A 22,084-nucleotide genomic window follows, 5' to 3' on the forward strand; every position below is an offset into this window, starting at 1 on the left:
AAGAAACATGAAAAGAAACATCCAATTTATTTAAAATTATTGAATTAAGTATATTTTACTATTTTTTTAAAGAAATTAAGTTGTTTTTTTTTTTAAGACAAGAAGTTTGCACCAAGGCTAGAACCAGACTTAAGAGCTTGCCTTGGAAGCAGAGAGCTTTCTTTCTGTCTCTAAGGCACGACCGTTGCTATCTGAGTCATGTCTATCAAAGAGAAACTGATGCTATTGCTACTGATTGTTACCTGACAGAAAACATTTTCCCTATCTCCTACTGTGGTAGTTTGTAACCGAATGATAAATTCTATAGGAATTAAAAAAAAAAGTAACTCAAGGACTTTCCAAATAATTTAAGAAAAGAAACTAAACCTAAGAAGGAACAGCCTTGTAAAATATATAAACAAATCATATTCTAGCAAGAATGTGGGCTTTTGGGTGAGATGGCATTTGCATTCTCTGCCTCGGCTTTTCCTCATTTGTGTCATTTTATCAAAGCTGCAACTTACATGTGGCTCTGTGGGAAGGCTCTAATGTGAATGCTGGTAAATGTGGCCCGCCCCGTGAGTAAGCAGGCCTAGCTAAACACAGTGCAGGGGACCAGCAGCTGTGGGGTTAAAAGCTGGGATGAATTTGCTGATTTCCGTAGCAAACTCACACACCAGGATAGGAGAGTGGAGCCTACGACAAGATCCCTACAACACAGTTGAAGGCAACTGACATTACACATCTGTGTATTTGCATATGTACTCTTTTACTGTCCTGGCCCTTAAATGTTTTTATAGCCTTGCGTCCATCTGCCTGAGTTAACTTCCTGAACATTTCTGGGTCTATGCCCTTTAGCAGTCTCCTTTGGATTTTCTTAGGATGGCTTTCTGAGGTTTCTGCCCTAACACCACCCTTTCCGTGTGACAAAACCCTCGTTACTTTATGTCATGATCCTATCAATGCATCCCCCCTTCCTGGACAGTGGCCAGAGCTGGTGTTGAATCACCTGGGCCCTTTAGACCCATCTCCTGCTTAGGGCGGCTCCATGAATTGACCCATGTGGCACTCTTGGGAGCTTGGCCTCCAAGCACCTTATCTGGGGAACTGTGCTTGACACCACACTCTTTATCAACCTTTGTCTTGCCATCTGCATAATTTCTCTAGTCCGCCTAAAAATCCACTGTTGCACCTCTTTCTTTCCAGTGAACTGGACATCAGAGGCCATGTAAGTTACAACACCCATGGGAAGTCAGCTGATGCCACTGGAAAGCACGGTAGAAGAGCTAGCTAAACAAAACACGTTACCAAACCAGGGACAACTTGAGAGTAAGGAAAGAAATCATAGAAGATTATGTTTGATTACTTAAGGGACATTTTGACAACTCTTCCTTATGCCCTCCATAGAATATTTGGCTAGCGTATTTGATACCTCGGTGGGAATTCACTTCCTTCAAGTTCTGCCTTCTAAGCCCTCATTTTTCCATTCAGGGATCCAACCTACTGAATTTTATTTTCCAGAAATCTGAACACACCACTGTCTTACTAACGATTTGCAGGGGACCCAACTCTTGAGAGTTTAATGCAGTGTGTGTACTCATCCATAGGAGCCCTCAGGTATCCACCACTGTGAAAGAAATTGCAGGCCACATTTATATGACTAGAAAATAATTCAAGGAACATTTCAAAGCACTCACTGTTCACCTTCAGTCAAAGCACTTTTGTGTGTTTAGTAATATTCACAGTAGTCCACGGGGTCTTTTACCCTGAAATTTGGCTTAATACACAGCCACTTGGCCTAGTTTACACATAAGCCTACTTATACTAAAAGTTTGAGGCCTGCTTTTTGCGATTTCTTTGCCAAATGGGTAGAAAAATCCTTGCAAACGCTTAACAAAGACATTTGTATTTATAGTTATAGTCATTTAACTTTTCATGAATTATTTATTCATTCTTATTGTAACGGACATGCCACACAAAGGTGCTGAAACCGCAGTCCCTGTTAATAAGAAACTTCTTGGAAATCTTTTCTCGGTAGAAGGATCTTTTTCTATCAGACGCAGTGGGCATGAATTTGTCATAGAGAATGGGTAGGAACTGGGGAGGATCATTATGATGTATGGATGTGAGAAATAAATGTTTGCTTAATCCGTTGCCTTCTGGGAAATGAAAACGAGGACCTGGGTCACCAAAACATTTAAATAAAGACAAAACCACTTTGCAATAGATTTATCCATTTTCCAAAGTGACACCAGCTATCCACTTTTATCTAATTGTCTGCTTCCCCTACCATCCAGATTTGTAGCCTCCAGCCGCAGGCACCGCTGGCTTATTAGACGTTGGCTTCTAACTGGAACCTTGGCTTCCTTTTTGGTGAGGAAGTATATAGCCACTGTCTCCAGCACCCCCTTTGAAAAACATACGGCTCCCTCACCAAATATGTGTTAAGCACTTTCTCCCGTCTTGAGGGCTAGTGCCAGGAGCAGTTAGAAATAAAGCAAATCTGCTTTCTTGTTAGTTTTGCTGCTTTTTCTTTGACAATCTTACTAGACTGTGAGTATCTTAAGGACAAGAGTTGTGTCTCGTTTTCGTAAGTCTCCTAGTGGATCACACTGCACTCTAATACCGTCCAATGGAAGAAGGAAGTCACGGGTGACTAAACGTGTGTGTAGGACAGCTTGAAAGCAGACATCGTTCCACCACTGTTGAAAAAGTCAGCTCAGCGAATGCAGGTCGCGCTGCTTCACCTGAAGGTCGTCCGGACTGTGGGGACCGTTTGGGTAAATCCACCATTGCAGTCCCGACAAAGTCGGCTTTACCAGAAATGGAAGAGGCCGGGCGCGCTTCTCAGTGACGAGCTAGTTCTAGTAAGGGCCACTCACCTGATCTGAAGCCACGTGAGCATGGGGGTCGTCCCTCCTCCGAACACCCAGACCGTGAAGAACACGAGGAGCAGCGTGGTGGTGAACACCATCTGTTTGGGCTGAGATTCCGTGTTGCGGATGGCCAGGGCAAAGGCAATGGCGCCTCGCAAACCTTACGGAGGAACCCGGGGGAGGAGGGGAATTAATACCAACACTAATTCATTCTTCTTTTGCCATATCTATATTTACAGCTTGCTAAACGTGATTTCTTTATTAACCAAAATTTTTATTCAGAGGCGATTGTAGATTCGCATGGAGTTCTGACAAATAATACACAGAAATAACTTTTCTTCAGTCTCTGCCAACAGTAACATCTTGCAATGAAACAGCGTGACAGCTTAGCCCGAATATTGATGTCTATCTATACAGTTAAGACACAGAACATATCCTCTGATAAACTAGGAGTCTCACTTGCTGTTCTTTTATAATCTCACTGATGTCTACACACACACACACACACACACACACACACACACAGACACACACCCCTTAACTCACAGTCACTAGTACTCTGCTCTCCATTTCTGTGTCACTTTACAGTTGTTTGTATGTTTACATGGCATGAAGCGATGAACTCCGAGGAATCGCTTTGTCTCTGTGTCCACCCATCATAATTCTCCAGACATTAAGTTTGGGGACTTGATCAGGGGTCTCTTTGTTTCCATCCTTGACTCTTAATTCCTGGTCTAGAGCTTTTCCATAGGTTGGTTGTTCAGTAACTCCCTTGTCGAAGGACATCTGCATTTTCCCAGTTACTAGAGAGTGAATTGAGGCAGCCAAAATTGCCACATATGTTTTCCTTTCTCGAGATAATACTCCAGAACGTGATCAGAGGGGTGAAGTCTCTGCATGTTTTATTTTAAGGAAATTATCATTTCTACATTCCAACTAGCAACATAAAAATCATCTAAATTTTCTGTATCCTTGACATATTTTGTGGCATTACTTTTTTTTTTTTTTTTTTTTTTTTTTTTTTTTTTTTTTAGTTTAATGCATTGTGATAGGTACTGAATGGTAATTTATTATGGCTTGAATTTTCTTAATGTCTAAGAACATTGGATCTTTTTACTTTGTTATCTGTATACTTTGCTACATGAAATAGCTCTTGTGTTTTTATCCCACTTTTTAATTGCACTGTTGGAGTTTCCAATTGCTGTGTGTTGAGTTCTTTATACATGGTCCATAACAGTCCTCTGTTACATGTGATGTTTTGAAAATATTTTCTTCTACTCTGCAGCCGCTTTTTCTCATCTCTGAGATGTCATAGAACAATCTTTTTAGGTTTGATGAAATAAAACTTACCAATTTTCAAGTGAAACGTACTTTTGGGAGTCAATTCTAAGAACGCTTTACATAAACCTAGTTCCCAAAGATTATCTTCTATAAGTTTTACCTTTAAGCCCGTAATCATCTTGAGGCAGTTTTCTTATCAAGTGAGAGGCTTGGGTTGTAGTTATCATTTGCCCTGGTGACATCTACTTTTCTCATCAACTGTTTTTCTTATATATGTTTTTAACTGCTGTCTAAAATCAGCTGCCTGGATTGTGTGAGTCTGCCTCTGAGTTCTCCATTTAGTCCATTTATCTGTGTGCATTCTCGTAGCACGCCGTCCTGATTGCTCTAAGTACATAGTGGGATTTTACTTGAGGCACAGTCATTTTTTCTGGCTTACTTTTTGTTTTCAAAATCATAGCTTTCTATTTTTCTTGTTTTTCCATAAAACTTTAGATTTAGATGTGTTTGTCTACAAAGAAACCTTCTTGAGCACACTTTTGTTTTTTCCCCCAAATCAAATGTGTCTGATAAGAAGGGAAATCAGGGTCACTGAAAATCAATAACCAATTAACCAACACTTAAACCATGCTAGAAGTTGCATACTCTCACAAACTCTGTTACTGAAACTAACTTATTGGAGCCAGCTTTTTTTCTTGTTTTACCTTTTGTTCTATGGTAAAAAAAAATATGCTAATTGCATGTTGTATAGTTATGAGTCTGCAGTAAACACAAGAAATATTACAAGGCGAAAGGCCAGAACTTCAAAGTGTTGATGATACTAATAAAAATAGAAATGCAGACTTTGACACAGAGTAAATAAAGTGTAAGCAGCAAAAGCAGGAGGCTCCCGGGTGACCTGAGACTTGCTGAGCCCTGTGGTCCTTAACACACTGTGGAGGAGGAAGAGAGTGGTTCATAATGGCAGCAAGCATAAGTTGAAGAGTTAGTGCCTCAGCTATTTTATAGGAAGTTTTAAATCAGATACATATAATTTCAGTGGTCCAGTTTTTATATTTTCTGTAGCGCTATGAGGTCTACTTTGTTGAAGAGATATGTTGTAATTTGGTGGGTTTCTATTTACCTGTTCTAGCTCCCACATAAATGACACTGAGACTTAACTAGATTTATTAATAAGCTGAGACTCTGTAACTGGGGAGAAACGATCTGTCCTAACCTGCTTTGCTAGTCTGGTTACTTCCCAGCAACAGGCCCCATCTTACTTCATTCTGCTTCTGCTCCATCAGGTCAGGCCTCATGGCTGCATCCTTTCTCTACCTCTCCTTTCTTCGATCTCTTCTTCTTTACCTCGTGTTCCCTACCTAAGATCCCAAGACTTGCAAGGGAAGTCCTGCCTTCCTATTTCCTTTGCCCAGTACTTGGCTGGTCAGCTTCTTTATTAACCAAGCAGAGATAATTGGGGAGCAATGTTTATACAACATATATCAATGAACATGAGAATGCCCACGATCAGACTGCAACCAGACTTCGGGGCACAGAAATCAGCATCTGAATACACACCTCCCCAGACCAACCTACAATACTCTGTTACTTCTTCAGGGGAAATATGAACAAATGTCTTTTTTTACTACAGAAAGGGTATCACCAACAGACCAGGGGAAAAATTCCATCGACACCAGCTTGGTGAACCAATGAGTTTAAGCTTGGTGAACCAATGGGTTTAACTGGGATTGCTTCCAGAAACATGGGTTTCAACAGCTATATTATTGAAAAGGGGGCACATGGATGGATTTTCTCCTCAGCCGACCTTATACCTCCCGTGTTCTCTAGCGCTCCAGAGACGTGTGATGGAAGTAGGACAAATTGTAGCTGCATGTGTAGAAGTAGCCGGCATGTCAGGGGAGTGTCTAAAGACCTTCCCCGTCTTTCTCTTTCTATGAGCTAATGTTAACAAGCCTGATCTAATGAGGGTTTCACAGAAGCAGTCACAGGTTCTGTGGCATCAAGACTGCCATGGCTGTGGTTGTGCCAGAGGACAAACAGCATGTTATAACTTGGGATTCCAAATTGTTATCGTACTTTCAAATGATTGAGAATAAAACACACAAACACAAGCCAGATGCTGGATAGGATGAAGAACATCATAGCCAGACCATGCTCCAGAACTTAGGTTGTGCTGCTTCTTTTTGTTCTGTCTGTGTTGAGAATGTACAAGAGACAAGCAGTATGACAGGAGAGACAGAGGATCGGGCTGGGGAGATGGAACACATTTTGCCTGAAACAAAAAGGCCTCCAAAAGAGAAAGGAACATGTACTCTGATTATAAAATACCTCCAAGGAATAGTGTAATGGAGGAAGGAAATTATTCAGAATCTCCATGTAGACAAGGAAATGGCCCGAAGAGAGGGAGGATAACATTTGAAGTAGACATTAATAAAAACATTCCTTTATATCAGAATTTCTGAACACTAGAATGGCTGTGCCCAGCACCGGCCCCCCCCCCGCCCCCGAGGTGTTCAAGCTAGCACAACTCAGCTGCGCACAAGGTGGTGAGGGCAGCAAAAAGCCCTAATGCTGGGACAATTTGAATAATGCTCTCTCCAGGATACACAAACATTAGTCATTAGTGAGTAGGAATGCAAGGAAACAGACTCCCATTTTCCAAGGGCAGGATTTATAGGTCAAGGTTGTTTGATCGCAGTGCAGTCCTGGAGAGAAGCAGTTATCATTTCCTTTTTCTCTTCCCCCTCAAGCTTGCTAGGGATGTCAGTTAAACAGCATTTCGCACACGAGGGGACAGTAAAAGTTTGAAATATTAAACCACGATTAATATTTGCTATTTGTTTTCCACTATATATATTTGTAGCTCTTTCACTTTTGAGCTTTTATAAGGAATGATAGAAAATAGAATACAAATTCTAAAATTCTGTATCTTGCTTATTGCAAGCTCATCTGTCTTAGATACCAAGGGCAAGGTAAGCAGTTAGTAACCTGCTTAAACACGTTTAGTCACGGATGGTTGTTAGGCCAAACTGGCATCGCTGTGTTCTTAACCAAATTATATTGAAAGCAGTCCTTAACTTAAACATGTACTCAAACAGTGGCAGGTTTGGTGGTAAACATGTATAACCCCGGTACTCAGGAGGCTACAGCGGAAGGACATCAAATTGGAAGCCAGTATGGGTTGCAATAGTAAGACCCTGTCTCAAGAAACGGAATAAGACGAAACAAAACCCGTCCTGATCCCCCAATGCTTTTCAAATACACGCATATGGAAACATATCTGTTAGGCTTCCTATTGGTCTATATGAAACTTTAATAATTGCTTTGATTAATGTCTATATAGCAATTGCCCCATATATGGAGTTCTATGCCTACTGACCCTATCTTTTAAACACCATGGATTTAGACCATGGAGGATTTTAGAATTGGGGGAAAAAAAAATCCTGCAGGCTCCTGGAAAAATACTAAGATGTAAAAATTAAAAAAAAAAATGATATTGATCTTGGGATTTTCGTTGTAGCAAAACATTATTTCCAGAAAACATATGCAGTTTTGCTTGGAAAGACAAGAAGTTGACATCAAAACTTGGATTTGATTTCATTTTCTGGGTCCTTGGACCCGTTGGCTTACCTTTCTTCTTCTCTTTGTTTTGGTCAACTAGTCAAAGTAATTCTGGGAATTGGTAGACTATATAATTTTGCTTTAAAAAGATTGACTTTGTAGGGATGTTGACACCTTTTATATGCCCGATTGGAAAGTTATCATCATCTTGGGGAATAAAGGAAATACCTACAATTAAATGTGGTTTCATTTAAAATTGGCCTCTAAGGGCTTCTTATGTTAATTATATTGATGTTCTGCTCATAACAATAGAGCATTATTGAGCCAAGAAAAGATTTCCAGCAAGGACCCCTGCTGCAGAAAATGTGCAGTTTCCTGTTTATCTTTAAAGAGCAAAAGTGAAGCATTTAATCAATTACACATTTGCAAAGGTGCTGCAAATGGGTACAGGTCAGATATATATATATAGCTGCATTTAAACCAAGGGAACATAAATATCTGTTTAGGCATTCTTATTTAAGGTGCAAAGCAATAATGCAAAACTGTAAATATTTCCTGAGCACCGATTATGTGCCTAGCTTTAGCCAAAACGCAGAATGGGAATGCATTAAGGAAGGTTCAACTTCCCTAAGGGACTCAGTCCTGGAAACCTGACTGTCTTACAATACGGAGAGGGAGGGAGGAGGGAAATAACACTAAGGATATTTGTAAACAGCCACAGGGAAACTTTCATTTTCTAACCTTACACACGAACACACACACACACACACACACATTCACCATTCATGCACAGGGGTTGCGGGAGAGATGAATAAATATGCACTTAGTTTTTAAAAATAGTTATTTTATTTATTTTTACTTTATGTGTGGGGATATTTTGCCAATACATGCATCTGTGTTCCACATGAATGCCTAGCACCTGTAGAGGCCAGAGAGGGCATCAGATATCCTGGAAGTGGCTTTACAGATAGTTGTGAGCCCCAGTGTGGGTGCTAGAAATTGAACCAAGATCCCCTGGAAGAGCAGCTAGTGTTAATAACCACGTCTCCAGTCTCTAAATACGTATGGTTTTAATGAGGTTACCCATTATGGTGGGATAATGTTCCCCCATGGGGCCATAGGCTACCTAACAAAACCTCAGAGCCAGGCAGGGAATACCTAACTTCAAGGTGACGTTCAGTGGGGTCCAAGAGACTCCCTCCAACAACATAGACTATCAAAATTGTTCTCGGTTACTTTCCAGAATATGAAGATAATACCCTCCTGCTAAAGACACTGCAAGACCTGGAAAAATCATGCTGGTTTTAACCTGGAGATTTTTATGCAAGGAAGAAAGGATATCAACGGTCCTTCCCAGCTACAAAGCCTAAGAATCACAGCCAACAGCAGGCCAAGATGATATTCTCAGTAGCGGAATAGTGGCATTTGTATATTGAGGGCAACCGTTATCTAATTTGACCTAAAGCTCAGTGAATTAGAGGGAATCTGTGCCTGATACTCTAAATCTAGTCAAGAATGTATGGCTGGAGAGCTCATAGGCCCCAGAGGAGATCCTATTACTGCCCTTTTACTAAAGTAATAGAGCTGCCTTCTAAATTTTTCCAAATACTCATCCTTACACCCAGATAGATGGGGCTCTCGCATTCCTTTGAGGAAGCTTCTTTTTGCACCAGACAGAGACCCCTAAAGAGCTTTGCAACTGGTCAAAATGTAGAGTGACCACGGGGTGCCCAGACCAAGTGGTACATTAATAACTCCAGCCCTATAGTTACATCCCAGGGAACTTTTCAGAGGAAGGGACACAAAGATTGTAAGAGCCTGGAGTCCCAGATGACTGCTGTGAGATCATATCTTCAGGACATGATAGGGGCCCTGCTCCAGTGAACTCTCAATGATATGGCCGACTACAAAGATCTCACCAGGTTGTCATGTCAACCAACATGAACGGAGGAAAATTTCACAAGGTTCCATCCCTAGAGGGTGAGCTATGGGCAGTCGGAGGTTGATGAGGAAATAAGAAACAGGTTTTTGTTTGTTTTGTTTGTTTGTTTTTCAGGGATGAGACCCCAGTCCTAAGGGGTCAGCCCTAAGCATGTGCACACAAGGGCAACAGGAATTGGAATCAGTAGGTTGTGTGTGTGTGTGTGTGTGTGTGTGTGTGTGTGCGCGTGGGTGATTATAGAAGATGAGGTCATACATTCTAGAGAGGGTGGTTGGAACGGTACAGACGGAAGTTGGAGGGGGAGGCCCGTAGAAAGGAGGCTAAGGTAGCGTGCCCAGGTATGAAATCCTCAAACAAACACTTAAAAGGGTAAACTGGGAGGGTGTGCCTAAAAGGGCATGTTAAATTGTGTGTTAGAGCAGGATAGACTGATGAAAGGAAATGATGGAGGTCATGACAGCCCACTCAAGGCCATTGCCGACAGATGTGTATCATGTGTGGGTCTGAAGTCACTGGAGTATAACAATTGCCGAATTACCTGGTTTTATCTGAGATCTTTCTCCTGAACCCCCCCCCCACACACACACACACTCTCCAGTGAAACATTGCTGTATTCTAACTATGCCTCAGAATTGAGCAAAGACATTGCTTTCTCTGGGAAGCCCACCCTTGAGGTCTGAGCTCGGGGCAAGCTGCCTTCTATTCCTAGCTCAGTCCAGTTCTCCTCAGATCTTCCATACAATGCTTATCATTCTCATGCTCTGTTTGCCAGCCACACCTAGAGCAAGACCAAGGACATAATCAATGCTCGGTGAATACTTATTGAGCAAGTCAATGGCTGGTGAAATTTCCTGATCTCTCCTGTGTCCAGATGACACGATGGTTGCCTCATGGTTTGCTGTAATTGTTGAATAATTTTCTGAAAGCCCAATGTCAGCCTTTTTATTATTTAATCACAGAAGGCATTAAGCTGGGGTTCAGGGGCTCTGGAATCTGCTCTTAGGACTACCTCTGATGTTGAAGTAGGTTGCTTCATCTGTGTCATCTCATTTCCTTTTTAAATGCATTTATTTTTTTTATTTTTTTATTTTTTTAAAGATTTATTTATTGTTTATACAACATTCTGCTTGCACACCAGATCTTACTATAGATGGTTCTGAGCCACCATGTGGTTGACTGGGAATTGAACTCAGGACCTTCGGAAGAACAGGGAGTGTTCTTAACCTCTGAGCTATCTCCCAAGCCCCAAATGCATTTATTTATTAGTCTAGATGTATGGGTATTTTGCCTGCAAGTATATCTGTGTACCCCATGGTGTATGTCTGTGTACCATGAGCGTGCCTAGTGCCCACAGAGGCCAGAAAAAGGCATTGGTTCCCCTAGAACTGGAGTTAAAGGCAGCTATGAACTGCCATATGGGTGCTGTGAACCAAATCCAGGTCCTCCGGAAGAGCAGACAGTGCTCTTAACCATTGAGCCATCTCTCCAGCCTCTGTTAACTCATTTCTAAATGCACATTTTAAAGGTTTCACTTGTGGCTGTCAACTAAAATGCACATCAAAATCTTACAGAACTTAAAATCTCGTGCTATCATTCATGCCAGGGACTCAATACTCGATAGGAATACTAGGCCCTTTTGAAGAACAAGCTGGGTTGGTAGCCATGAATCAGGTGATAACTCAGGCCACTGATCATGGTGGCCTAAGGCCATCGTCTCACCTCAACTCTACCTATACCAGCTGAAAGTCTAGTTTGTGCCTCACAAACTCCACGTTCTCCTCCATGCTTCTCCGGAAAGTTCCCCTACTCCTAGCTTATGATGAGGTTGTAATTCAGCTCAGCGCGCAGCTTCCCATAGTTCATAGAAATCTGTCAATCAAAACCCCACCCTATCTCTTTTTGTCTGCTCTACATTGAGACTCCATAAGCAAGTAAGCATTCTTGCTTATGGAAGATTCTTGATTATGCCAGGTACCCACTTATGCGTCATGTCCAGAAATCTGCATTTCCTTTGGGCTCCTCCGGTAGTCATGCATTTGAAATATGTTTGGGCCCACCACTCACTCTCAGGAGTTTCTGGAATCCTCGGGTTGCATTGCTCTCTCTTTGAAATCCTATACAACACACTGATCGTATCATTTGTATTACTAAATCATAATCGGGATGAATCAATAGTGGATGTGGTATGTTCTTTTCTCCCAACTCCTGATCTCTCAAAAGGTTAGAATTACATCTTTTATAAGTAGTTCTCAGATTCCCCACAGTGTCGTGGATGTGTAGTTCAGCAATCTCTGAAAGAGAACAACAGCATGGGCTTCAGACTTCCTACATAGAAGATGGCAATATCCAGGTGTGATTACTCAATTTTTCAGCTCCTTCAGCATACAGAGTTGAGTAACAAATGAGGGGCAGCGCTTGACTTAAAGGCTCATCCAGGTTAGTTACGAACTCTAGGAAGGTCTTGCACAAGAAAGTGATTTCATCTGATCAATGATTAAAAGAGGAACCCCTGCTGCTCTGTGGAACCCAGGTTTCTAGTCTGAAAACAGGAGGTCGATGAGTCTGATGCCTTAATCCAGAGAGCAGGCCAAGCATGCTCACTGGGATGGGAGTGTGGGTAGGTCCTGGCACGGTAAAACTTCCGTCTTTGTTGGTGGGACAGATGAGGGCATGTGGGGCAGCCAGCCAGGAATACGCTGCTTCCTGAGCACTTAGAGTAGTTAGGGAGAACTATGGGAGGAGTGTGTTGGCAAAGTTGGGGATGGGGAAACCAGTGACCAAGGCTTGTATTACAGCCATGTTCATGTGAGAGGGTGATTAGTCTCCCAAGTGGAGAGGTGGAATGGACAGACGCTTAGATGAAAGCATCCACAGTTCAGTGGTGGTTGGAATCCTCTTACTAGAGAGTGAAGGGGGAGAGGGTACTGTGAGGTTTTAAAAGTACGGGAAAGTAAAGTTTACTGTAAACAATACTTGGTTTTGCTTCTTGGCCTTTGTATTCACTGTTCCCTTCAGCTTCCCGGCCTCTCCCAGGCTATCCTTTCCTACTACACTACCTTTCCCAGACAGTTGCCCTGTCACTCCTCCTTATCTCGGGGCAGAAAGCCTGCCTGACCACTTGGTCACAGTGCCTCCATCTTTACCCAGGCTTGTGTGTGTGTGTGTGTGTGTAGAAATCTGAAATACTATCTATCTATCTATCTATCTATCTATCTATCTATCTATCTATCTATCTATCTATCATCTTCTTTGACTAGAAAGCGAGGTTGGGGACAGCTGCCCTGGTTGCTGTGACATCCTCCTGGTGTAGGAATGGTGCCTCTCACCATTGAGAGTGAGCATACCTCAAGCTTACCTTGTGCTGAATGTCTGAAAGAATGGAGGAAGGAAAGGTCATTTTTGCATTTGAAAGTGTTACTGGAACCCAAAAGGAAATGAGCAGAAGGCGAAGTGGGCTACAGAAATGTGCCTGAGAAACTGATCTGTCCTTTCAAAGAATTGTCCTTCAGAGGAGTCTTTCTGCTTCCTGTCTTTCCATTTGAAATAAAAGCTGGTGTAAACAGCCCCACCCCCACACTCTAACTGCTGTGAGAGGGTTGGTTTCAAAGCTCTAATACATTCTTATTATTAGTCTGGTAAATCAAAGCCCACGACGGGTCTACAATTGAATTATGTATAGCTTTTACACTAACGTCTAAACCAAAGTCTTATGACCTTGCACAGGGTAACTACTTTCAGCAAAAATGTCAGTCTGCTTTCAAAATACACTTTCTGGAAGCATGCAGCCTTGCTATGCGGCTCCATTTTCAATTCAACATCATTTTATCACAGGGAAGGGAAGCCAACAGTTTGTTTGCAGAGGGAAAAATCATCTACATTCAGAAATAAATTGAGTCCTTCTAGAAACCAAGTTTGTATTAGGCAAGCAGAACTTTCTTTCCTTCATCTCCCCATGAACTTGCATTACTAAAACTCAAGGCTGCAGAGAAGGAATGTAACAGCAATATATTTTTATCAGGAATGGAGTTTGCTTTTGGAGGCCCTGGGCAGCAGGAAGGGTAATTGGGGATGGGATTAGCTCTGCCACAGCTCTGAAGTCAACAGTCAGAGCTGCCTCTGGCTTTGGAAATTTATTTTTTATGTAGTGAAGACGGATGCAGTAGTATACCTTAAGCTGATCCTCACTGCCCGCTGAAACTCCGTCAGAGGGGTCCCAATGAGAGGCACTATTCTGTAAGCCTTGGCCAAGCTGTGCTCAAGAGGAGAACTCAAAACTTTCCATCTAGAACAGAAGTTCTTAGCTGGGGCAATGTTCCCCAAGTGAATATTTGGCAAGGTCTAGAAACCTTCATGGGTGTCTTGGGTGTTCCTGGGAGGCCTATAACTGGAAGCACTATAGCAACCGAAAGGTTGAAACTCAAAAGTACTAGTTTGTATATGAAAAAGAAAATACACAAGTTGACCCACGTAAAATGGAGATCCTTTTGGCATTTACAGAGTGTGAGAAGGTGACAGGATCTTGAAATGACCAGACTCACTTATCTTTTGAGATAATGCAACCAACAAAAGCATGTGAGACCCCAGCATAGGCAATAATGAAAAATTATAAGCCAGAATGTCACTGCTCCCTGTGTTCCAGGAATGTTGTCTTAGAAGGATACAGGAACATGAACAATTTAGCCACTCAGTTCTAGAACTTTCATGTACACTTGGGGTTTCAAGATGTCCAAATATTTTATTGATACTTTTAATCGAATTAACATGTCCACTGAGGCAAACAAGTAGACTAAGTAATTCTACACTATTTCCTCTTAAATTTACTTATAATTGTTTGCTGGCTTAGAACATGGAGTAGACAAAACCGTAGGAAACTATTAACATAAGCAAACCAATTTCAAAAAATTAGTCTCTGTGTGCCGGCACAAATCCCTTGAATATCTGCCTCAGGTTCTATAGGCAGAGCTGGAAAGAAACCAATAGAATTGATACAAATAAGTTATATGTGCAAATGAGCAAGAAGCAGTTTGCATTTACAAACGCCTTGTGCTGAACAACCCCGTAGGGTCATTTACTAATTCAAAATTGTGTGGTATTAGCTCTGATACATTGAGAAAGTTCAAACACTGGCCAGCCAGGGTTTCACACACTGACCAAACTTCTGTAGCAAGGCAAGACTTCTTGCTCTGCCTCCCAGTCTGCCAAAGGCTCTGCCAGGAATCTATTCCAAAGTCCAGAGCTGTAGCTGATTCCTGGTAAGAGGAGGAAGAGCCTCCTGGCAGCTGCTCTGTCTGTGACTCAGTATTTCCCTCTATTTACAAAATGGTCACCTGGGCCGTCACAGCATTCACTGATGCTCCACACTTTACTGAAGGATTTTCAATCCCTCAGGCAGACATGCAAGAACATTTGTTAAAGTTTGTTGGTTTGGGTGTTTTCTTTCTTTCCTTCCTTCCTTCCTTCCTTCCTTCCTTCCTTCCTTCCTTCCTTCCTTCCTACCTTCCTTTTCCTTCCTCCTTTCTTTCCTTCCTTCCTTCTTTCCTTCCTTCTTTCTTTCTTTCTTTCTTTCTTTCTTTCTTTCTTCCTTCCTTCCTTCCTTCCTTCCTTCCTTCCTTCCTTTCTTTCTGTCTTCCTTTCATAAAAAGATAAGTCTTACCCTTGTCTTACCTTGTCCCTGGCCTAGGAACTTCCCTTTTTGTCCAAATTGTCCCCCAGACTATTGGAAATCCTCCTGCCTCAGCTTCCAGAGTGCTTGGATTGCATGCCCGGATTGCATGCCTCTGGTGAATACTTTGAAAGGTATTCCTCTCGGGAAGAATGGTTGTCGCCCTTCAGTACATTTCTCACAATGGCATTCTTCCTGGTGGCAAGCTCATTCCAGCCTCCAGAGGAAATGAAGGGTTTGGTTGGAGGGTCCAAGTGTACTGGTTAGTTTTTTGTTAGTTTTTTTACACAAACCAGAATCAGCTGGGACGAAGAAACCTCAACTGAGGAACCTCCTGTATTACATTGCCCCTTGGGCAGGTCTGTGGGACATTTTCTTGATTAATGCCACCCCTCTGCAAGTGGTGTTAGGTTGAATAAGAAAACATGGTGAACTAGTATGAGAACAAGCCAGTGAAGCAGCATCCCTCTGTGGTCTTTGCTTCAGCTGGTGCCTCCGGGTTCTTGCCTGGAGCTCCTCTCCTATCTTCCCTTGGTGACGTACTATGAAGTTTAAGACAGAACAAACCCTCTCCTCTCCAAGTTACCTTTGGTCAGTGTTTTATCACAGCAGCAGAAAAGCAAACCAGAACATGAGCCAAACCACATTATTTTTGTCTAGGGTGACAAGATCAACGTGACCTGGCAACTCTTTAGAGATGCGCAGTTTTAGTAGGGCAGAGTGGTGCAAAGCTTTAATCCCAGCAGGGTAGGCTGGTGGATCTTGGTGGGTTCAAGGCCAGTCTTATCTGCATAGTGAATTCCAGGAGAGCCAGGATAAATAGTGAGACTCTCTCTCAGGAAAAAAAAAAGTGCAGTTTTTAGTCTACCACAAGCCCAATAAATAAGGCTCTTTAGAAGTCGAGTGTAGAATTCTGGAACTGTATTGTCCTCACCTGAAGGGAGAGAATGAAGAGGGAGGCATGTCTGTGGCTTGCACTTAGCTTCTTCCCCAGACTGTGTCCTTATTGGGGTGAGAGTTATCTTGTCTGTAGTCCCTTGGTCATGATAGCAGTGAGCAAAGCAACTGCAGTGGAGATAGCAAACACACACGAGCGCACACACACACACACACACACACACACACACTGATCAAAGCAGCCATCATGGCAGAGATAGTGGCCAGCTGTCTCCAACCCCAACCATGGCAGGATCGGGGCAGTAGGCTGCTCCAATTCTTCGCTGCCTTGGCAGGGGCAGTGGCAGCTGGCTGCCATCACTTGGGGGAAGGGGGTGGCTGGCCACCATCTCCACCACTGTTGCTGCTTTGTTCACTGCCTCGGCGATGGGCAGACTTCATGTATGGGTGAGTGTGTGTATGTGTGTGTGTGTGTGTATGTTTGAGTGTATGTGTGAGTGTATGTGTGTGTATGTTTGAGTGTATGTATGGCCACTATCTCCACTGCAACTGCTTTGATCGCTGCTGCTGCAATGGAGGGTCTACACTGTCATCTGTGACAGTGAAGGAAAGCAAAAACAAAAACAAACCCCCAAACCCCAAATCCCCCCCAAAAAACCAAACTCCCTCCTCTATGTGTCTCCAAGGTGGTGGTTCCGGGGCAAGAGGGTTGATTTTTAAAGTATCCTTTAAGAAAAACAAAACAAAAAAACCCCCTGCTTATCTGTATGCCCACCACCTGTGTGCAGTACCTCTAGAGCCCAGAAGAGGGCACTGGGCCCTCTGGAACTGGAGTTCGAGTCAGTCATGAAGTGCTTAATACAGGTGCTGGGATCCAACCCACAACCTCTGTAAAAACTCAAATGCTCTGAACAGCTGAGCCATGTCTCCAGGCCCAGGGCAGCTGTATAGTTTGGTTTTTAGCACCAAACACCTAGGCTATGGACAATTTTTTTCTACTCATCCGTAACAGAAGCTGTGGGTTAAAACAAGCTAATCACAAAGGTCAGAGTCTACTTTAAAGCCCAGATTCCTTGCACTTTGGCAAAACAGTAGTTGCGGTGCACCGAGTAGCAAAAATCTAATTTGCTGCTTAAAAACTGCAAGAGCAAGCAATTCTTACTATAAATGTATTTTGGCGCTAGGTGAAGAGGGATAATGTTTTGACTTCCTACTAGGAGAAACAAACGTGTGGGGCTGGTCACCATCCTCAGCCGGTTCTCGGCTGTTCTGTATTCACCACAACCGCACAACCCCTTCACAGTGGGGGAAGCCACGAGGAGCTAATGGGATCTGTGATCCGTGTGGGTCTGTGATGCTCATCTGCTCTGCCACGACTGTGCATGCTCATCCATTACCAAGATGACTTTTTCCGTGATTGCTTGACACAGCGGTTAAAACATTTTTGTGGTTCATTTGCTGCATGAGCTGATTAACCCTGTCCCACTTAGAGACCTCAGAAGACCCATTGGAGTCACCACTCACTAATGCCTGCCCCAGGCCATGGTGTTTACCACCTGAGAGGGACGGGGCTTCGGCATTCCTACCCTCTAATGAAGAAAAAGTTCCATCTCTGTACCCCATTAGTTGGTTAGTGGCCTACTAGTGAACTAATTAATTACACAAGATAAGCCCTGGTTGGGGATGAGACGGGGCACAGGAGAGGGGAGAGCCCTGGATTTTAGACAAGAAGGCTGCGAAGAGGTAGGTGGGATACAGAACACTCAGAGGGGAATGGCGTGGTTGGGCTGGCTTCCCTTTCCTGAAAGCACGCAAGCCAGCAGAAGGAAAGGCCAACCCCTGTTACAGGTACTCAGACCTCAGAGTTTTAGATAAGCCTGAACACACATTTAAGGAAATTATCTTCCTCAGTAGAATTTGAGTTTAGCTTCATTTTTGATTCAAATAACCTCGGGGTTTTTTAATAAGAAAGCAAACATATTCCCCCAGCATAGAGCAAGCAAAGATTTGAGAAATATTTTCAAATCCACATATTACTTTTGAGGACATGCTATTAGTGTCATGGTTACAAACTTTCAGGCTAGATGATAGTTGGTTTTACTTATTAATCTCTTGCTTTGGAATTTTTTTGCTGCTCATCTCCCACCTGTGCGGGGTTGGTACGAGCTGGCAGGGCAATTCTGTAACATAAACTCCTAGAAATTAAATGAGATAGAATGGACCATTCTTAATTGGCAGTCTACTTAAACATACCATTTAAGTGGGCAGTGTTGTGAAGTGTTCGCTCATTTGCTGATTATCTACCATGTATATGCACAAAGCTACTTAGTTTCTTCAAGCAGTGTTCTCGGGGCCAACTTAAGCATAACGCATTTAGAAAACTCCCAACATAGAGGGAATACGGTACAGACTGATGCCCATGGTAGAATATACTAATGCTTTCTAGGAAGGGATAATATTGGGGACCGTAGCAAGAGGCAAGAAAGATGTCAACTCAGACTCGAGATGTTACAAAACCTTCTAGTAAGAAAAGTCTAAGTTGAGGTCTGAGGAATCAACAGAACTACTAAGAAGCAAAGGTGGGTCAGAAGAAAGACATTAGCCTGAAGGGGCTGGAAGACATTCAGTTATTAGATACACAATGCTGTGCTGGCCAGATGACAAATGGAGGCGCAGAGGGGGGGTTATCAGAAATTTCCTATCTTTGGATGTAATATTGTCATCTACAAATGTGTTGGGATGTAGTCACAGCTATCCTGGAATGCTCGATGGGCCACACTGCTTGGACAAGCCTTCAGACATAACACAATGGCATGGGAGGAGTGAACTGAAGAGATAGGCTCAGAACAGAAGCCATGAATTGTGATGACTCTTGGGGACATACACTTGGATTACCCGGAGACTCTGTCAGAATGTAGATTCAACTCAGCATTCATAACGAGCTCTCAAGGAATGCCAGAGTTTCTCAGTTGACAACTACACTTTGGGTATTGACGTGGTTTAGATATGAAATGTTCCCCTAAAAGGTTCATCTATTGAAGTCTGGCCTTCAGGTGGTAGAAAACTCATTGAAATGTGACAGAATCAAAAGGGCTCTGACCAAATGGATTCGTAATTTTATGGCATTATTGGGAGGTGGTGGGAGGCAAGGCTTTAAAGGGTGTTTGTCCTTGCCCTTTTCTCATTTCTTTTATGCTTCCTATCTGCTGTGAGGTAAGAGGCTCCATTTTATGTTTCCACTATGATGTTCTGCCTTAGCATGGCCCCGAAGCCACAGTAGGAATTGACCATTGACAGAAATCCTGAAACTGTGAACAAATCAGTCCTTGTTCTCTATTCTAGTTTCGTTTCTCTTGCTGTGATAAAAGACTTTGACAAAAAAAAGTACCTTAGGGGAGAAAGGGTTTATTTCAGTACCCAATCCCATGTTAAAGTCTGCAGGGAAGTCACAGCTGCAGAAGGCTGAGATAGCTGATGTATTACATCCATAGCACAAAGCAGAGAGAAGTGACCACACACACACACACACACACACACACACACACACACACACATTCTAATTCCCAATTCTTATTACAATTCAGGAACCCCTGCCTAGGGGGTGAAGGCATCCATAGAGGCTGGGTCTTCCCACATGAATTAATTCAAGACAATCCCTCAGAGATAAACCCACCAACGAACCCCAAATCCACAATCCCTCATTGAGACCCTCTTTTCATGTCATTGTAGGCTATGTCAAATTGGTCACAAAAGCCAACCATCAAACTCTCTTACTTTGCAGGGCTCATTTTACTTCTTTAGGTCACCGAGACATGATACTAGCACAGGTGTTCAGGATCAGGAGAGCATAAAAACGTCTCTTCTAGATGATATCTGATGGTTGGGAGAGGCTAGTCATCTCCATGGGGTGTCGCTAGTCCATGAAAGGTTACAGAAAGTCTCCTGTTTCTGTTTCTTGACCCTTCTAAAACAATGATCTCCTTTATGCGTAGCCTTCATTTTTATTCCTTCTGCTCTGGCTTGAATAGGAAGTACTTCCTACAGCTCATGGTTTGAACACTTGGTCCCTAGCTGGGTCTTGCTCCTTTGGGAGATTGTGGGCATTTTAGGAACTGAGACCTAGTTAGGTCTCTGAGGGAAGGTTCATAGGGACCCATTCTTGGTCACTCCTGCAGGTACTGTCTGCTCCCTGTCAACCAAGGAAGCGACCAGCAGCCTCTGCTGCAGCCTCCCACCACTACATTGCTCTCCTCAGGCACATGGCACCGAGTGACCAGAGACTGAATCTTCTGAAGCCTCAAGCTAAAAGCTGTTTCTGCCAGGTATTTTTGACACAGAGCCATAAGACTGACTCATTCCCACTTGTGGTTTCTTTTGTGCTAGAGTCTTAAATGGAATCCAGATAACAGATGATTGGGGTTTCACGAAACGACACAGGGAAAAGTGGCCTCCAGCTCTGCAGTGGGGTTTCCATTGACCATAAACTCAAGAAGGCAGCACTGCACTGGTATTAGCTGGTCTTTACACAACTGAGGTGAAACAATGAATGTTGATGAAAACAAACAAACAAATGAGTTTCAAGTTTTTCTTCCACATCTTTCTCCTCTTCCTTGGATGCTGGCAGCTACGTGACTCCATCCAGAGGACGATGGAATGGACAGTGAACACGAACTTGGCATTGTTGTTTGTGTGATTATGTGATGAGCTTAGGGATGAGTTTTCATATAAATCTGCATTGTGGTTGCCTTTCCCTAGTTAAAACTCTTTTTGGTTTTTGTGAGAGGCTGCCATCCTGTCCCCATGTCTTCTTGCAAGCACAGCAAAAGAATATGAATCCGTGGAAGGGTGCTCTTTGCCGCACTCTCTGGCTTCCGCAAGGCAATCACACCTCCCTAGCCTTTCCCCCTATCCAGGTAAATGGAGCATCTCTGCGTGGGACGCTCCTCAGCCCTTGAGCCCAAAGTTCCCAAATCAGTGGTTTCAAGAAGGCTGCCAGAGCTCAATTAGGCTTGGCATCTCCCCTCCTTCTATCAGCTCCTGGCTCTTATTTAGTTTTAAATTAAATAAAAATTGCAGCACATGGGTTTGAATTAAAACAAGAAGACTGATCTTTGTAATATGCACCACATCAATGGGGAAGATAATTTGTGCGAAACACATCTCCTCCTTTAATTTAAACCACAGAAACCCCTTTGGTTTCAAGGGAGGCTGAGCTCTGGGGCAGGGCTGTCCCTGGGGCATTACTGGGGTTGCACTTCAGATCAGGAGTTGTTTTCCAGGAAGTTTAAAATTCTGCAACAAACCCTTTGTGCTAGATGTCACAGGCTACACTAGAGCAGTTACAGCTGCCTAGCCTTGAATTCAAAGAAAGCCTTAAATCTGTCTCGGGATTAATCTCCGTATTGACTCTTTAACAGCATTTAAATTACCAACAGAATTGTCATCATTAATGACTCCTGAAGACAGAGAAGACAAACAGTGGGGTCCAAGATGATCACAATGCCTTTACTGTTACAAGGCTTTCTGTGTACACACTACTTATCTACATTAAAGCAATTGTATGGGGCAAGAAAGTAAGTTTTCGGTCTTTCTGTTGTTTTGTTAATCTAACTGTTCTGGAGTTAAGGGATGGAGTCAGGGGCAGAGGGGTAGCAGTCTCTGGATCACCCCATCACCCGTGAACAGTGAGTGCTTTGCTGAAAAGTGTTTCTAGGCTCTCTGCATATTTTGTCTATAAGTCACGTGTTTGTGTGGTATCCATGGAGGCCAGAAGGAGTCTTCAGATCCCTTGACTGTGGAGTTACAAGCAGCTGTAAGTAACCATGAGAGGGCTGGAAACCGAACCCAGGTTCTGTGGAACAGCAGCCAGAGCTCGTAACCCCC

At 43.0% G+C, this 22,084-nt stretch overlaps 1 protein-coding gene across 2 annotated transcripts in view; it reads right to left on the minus strand.

Annotated features, from left to right (window-relative positions):
• Slc9a9 (solute carrier family 9 member A9) overlaps positions 1-22,084 on the minus strand; it is a 540,735-nt gene that overhangs the window by 169,560 nt on the left and 349,091 nt on the right. For both annotated transcript variants that reach the window (XM_060385517.1, XM_060385518.1), the window contains exon 12: positions 2,862-3,015. In XM_060385517.1, coding sequence (XP_060241500.1) covers positions 2,862-3,015 — 154 coding nt within the window. The remainder of the gene's footprint in view (positions 1-2,861; positions 3,016-22,084) is intronic.

This window comes from Meriones unguiculatus, chromosome 6 (assembly GCF_030254825.1).
Source record: "Meriones unguiculatus strain TT.TT164.6M chromosome 6, Bangor_MerUng_6.1, whole genome shotgun sequence".
NCBI lineage: Eukaryota > Metazoa > Chordata > Mammalia > Rodentia > Muridae > Meriones > Meriones unguiculatus.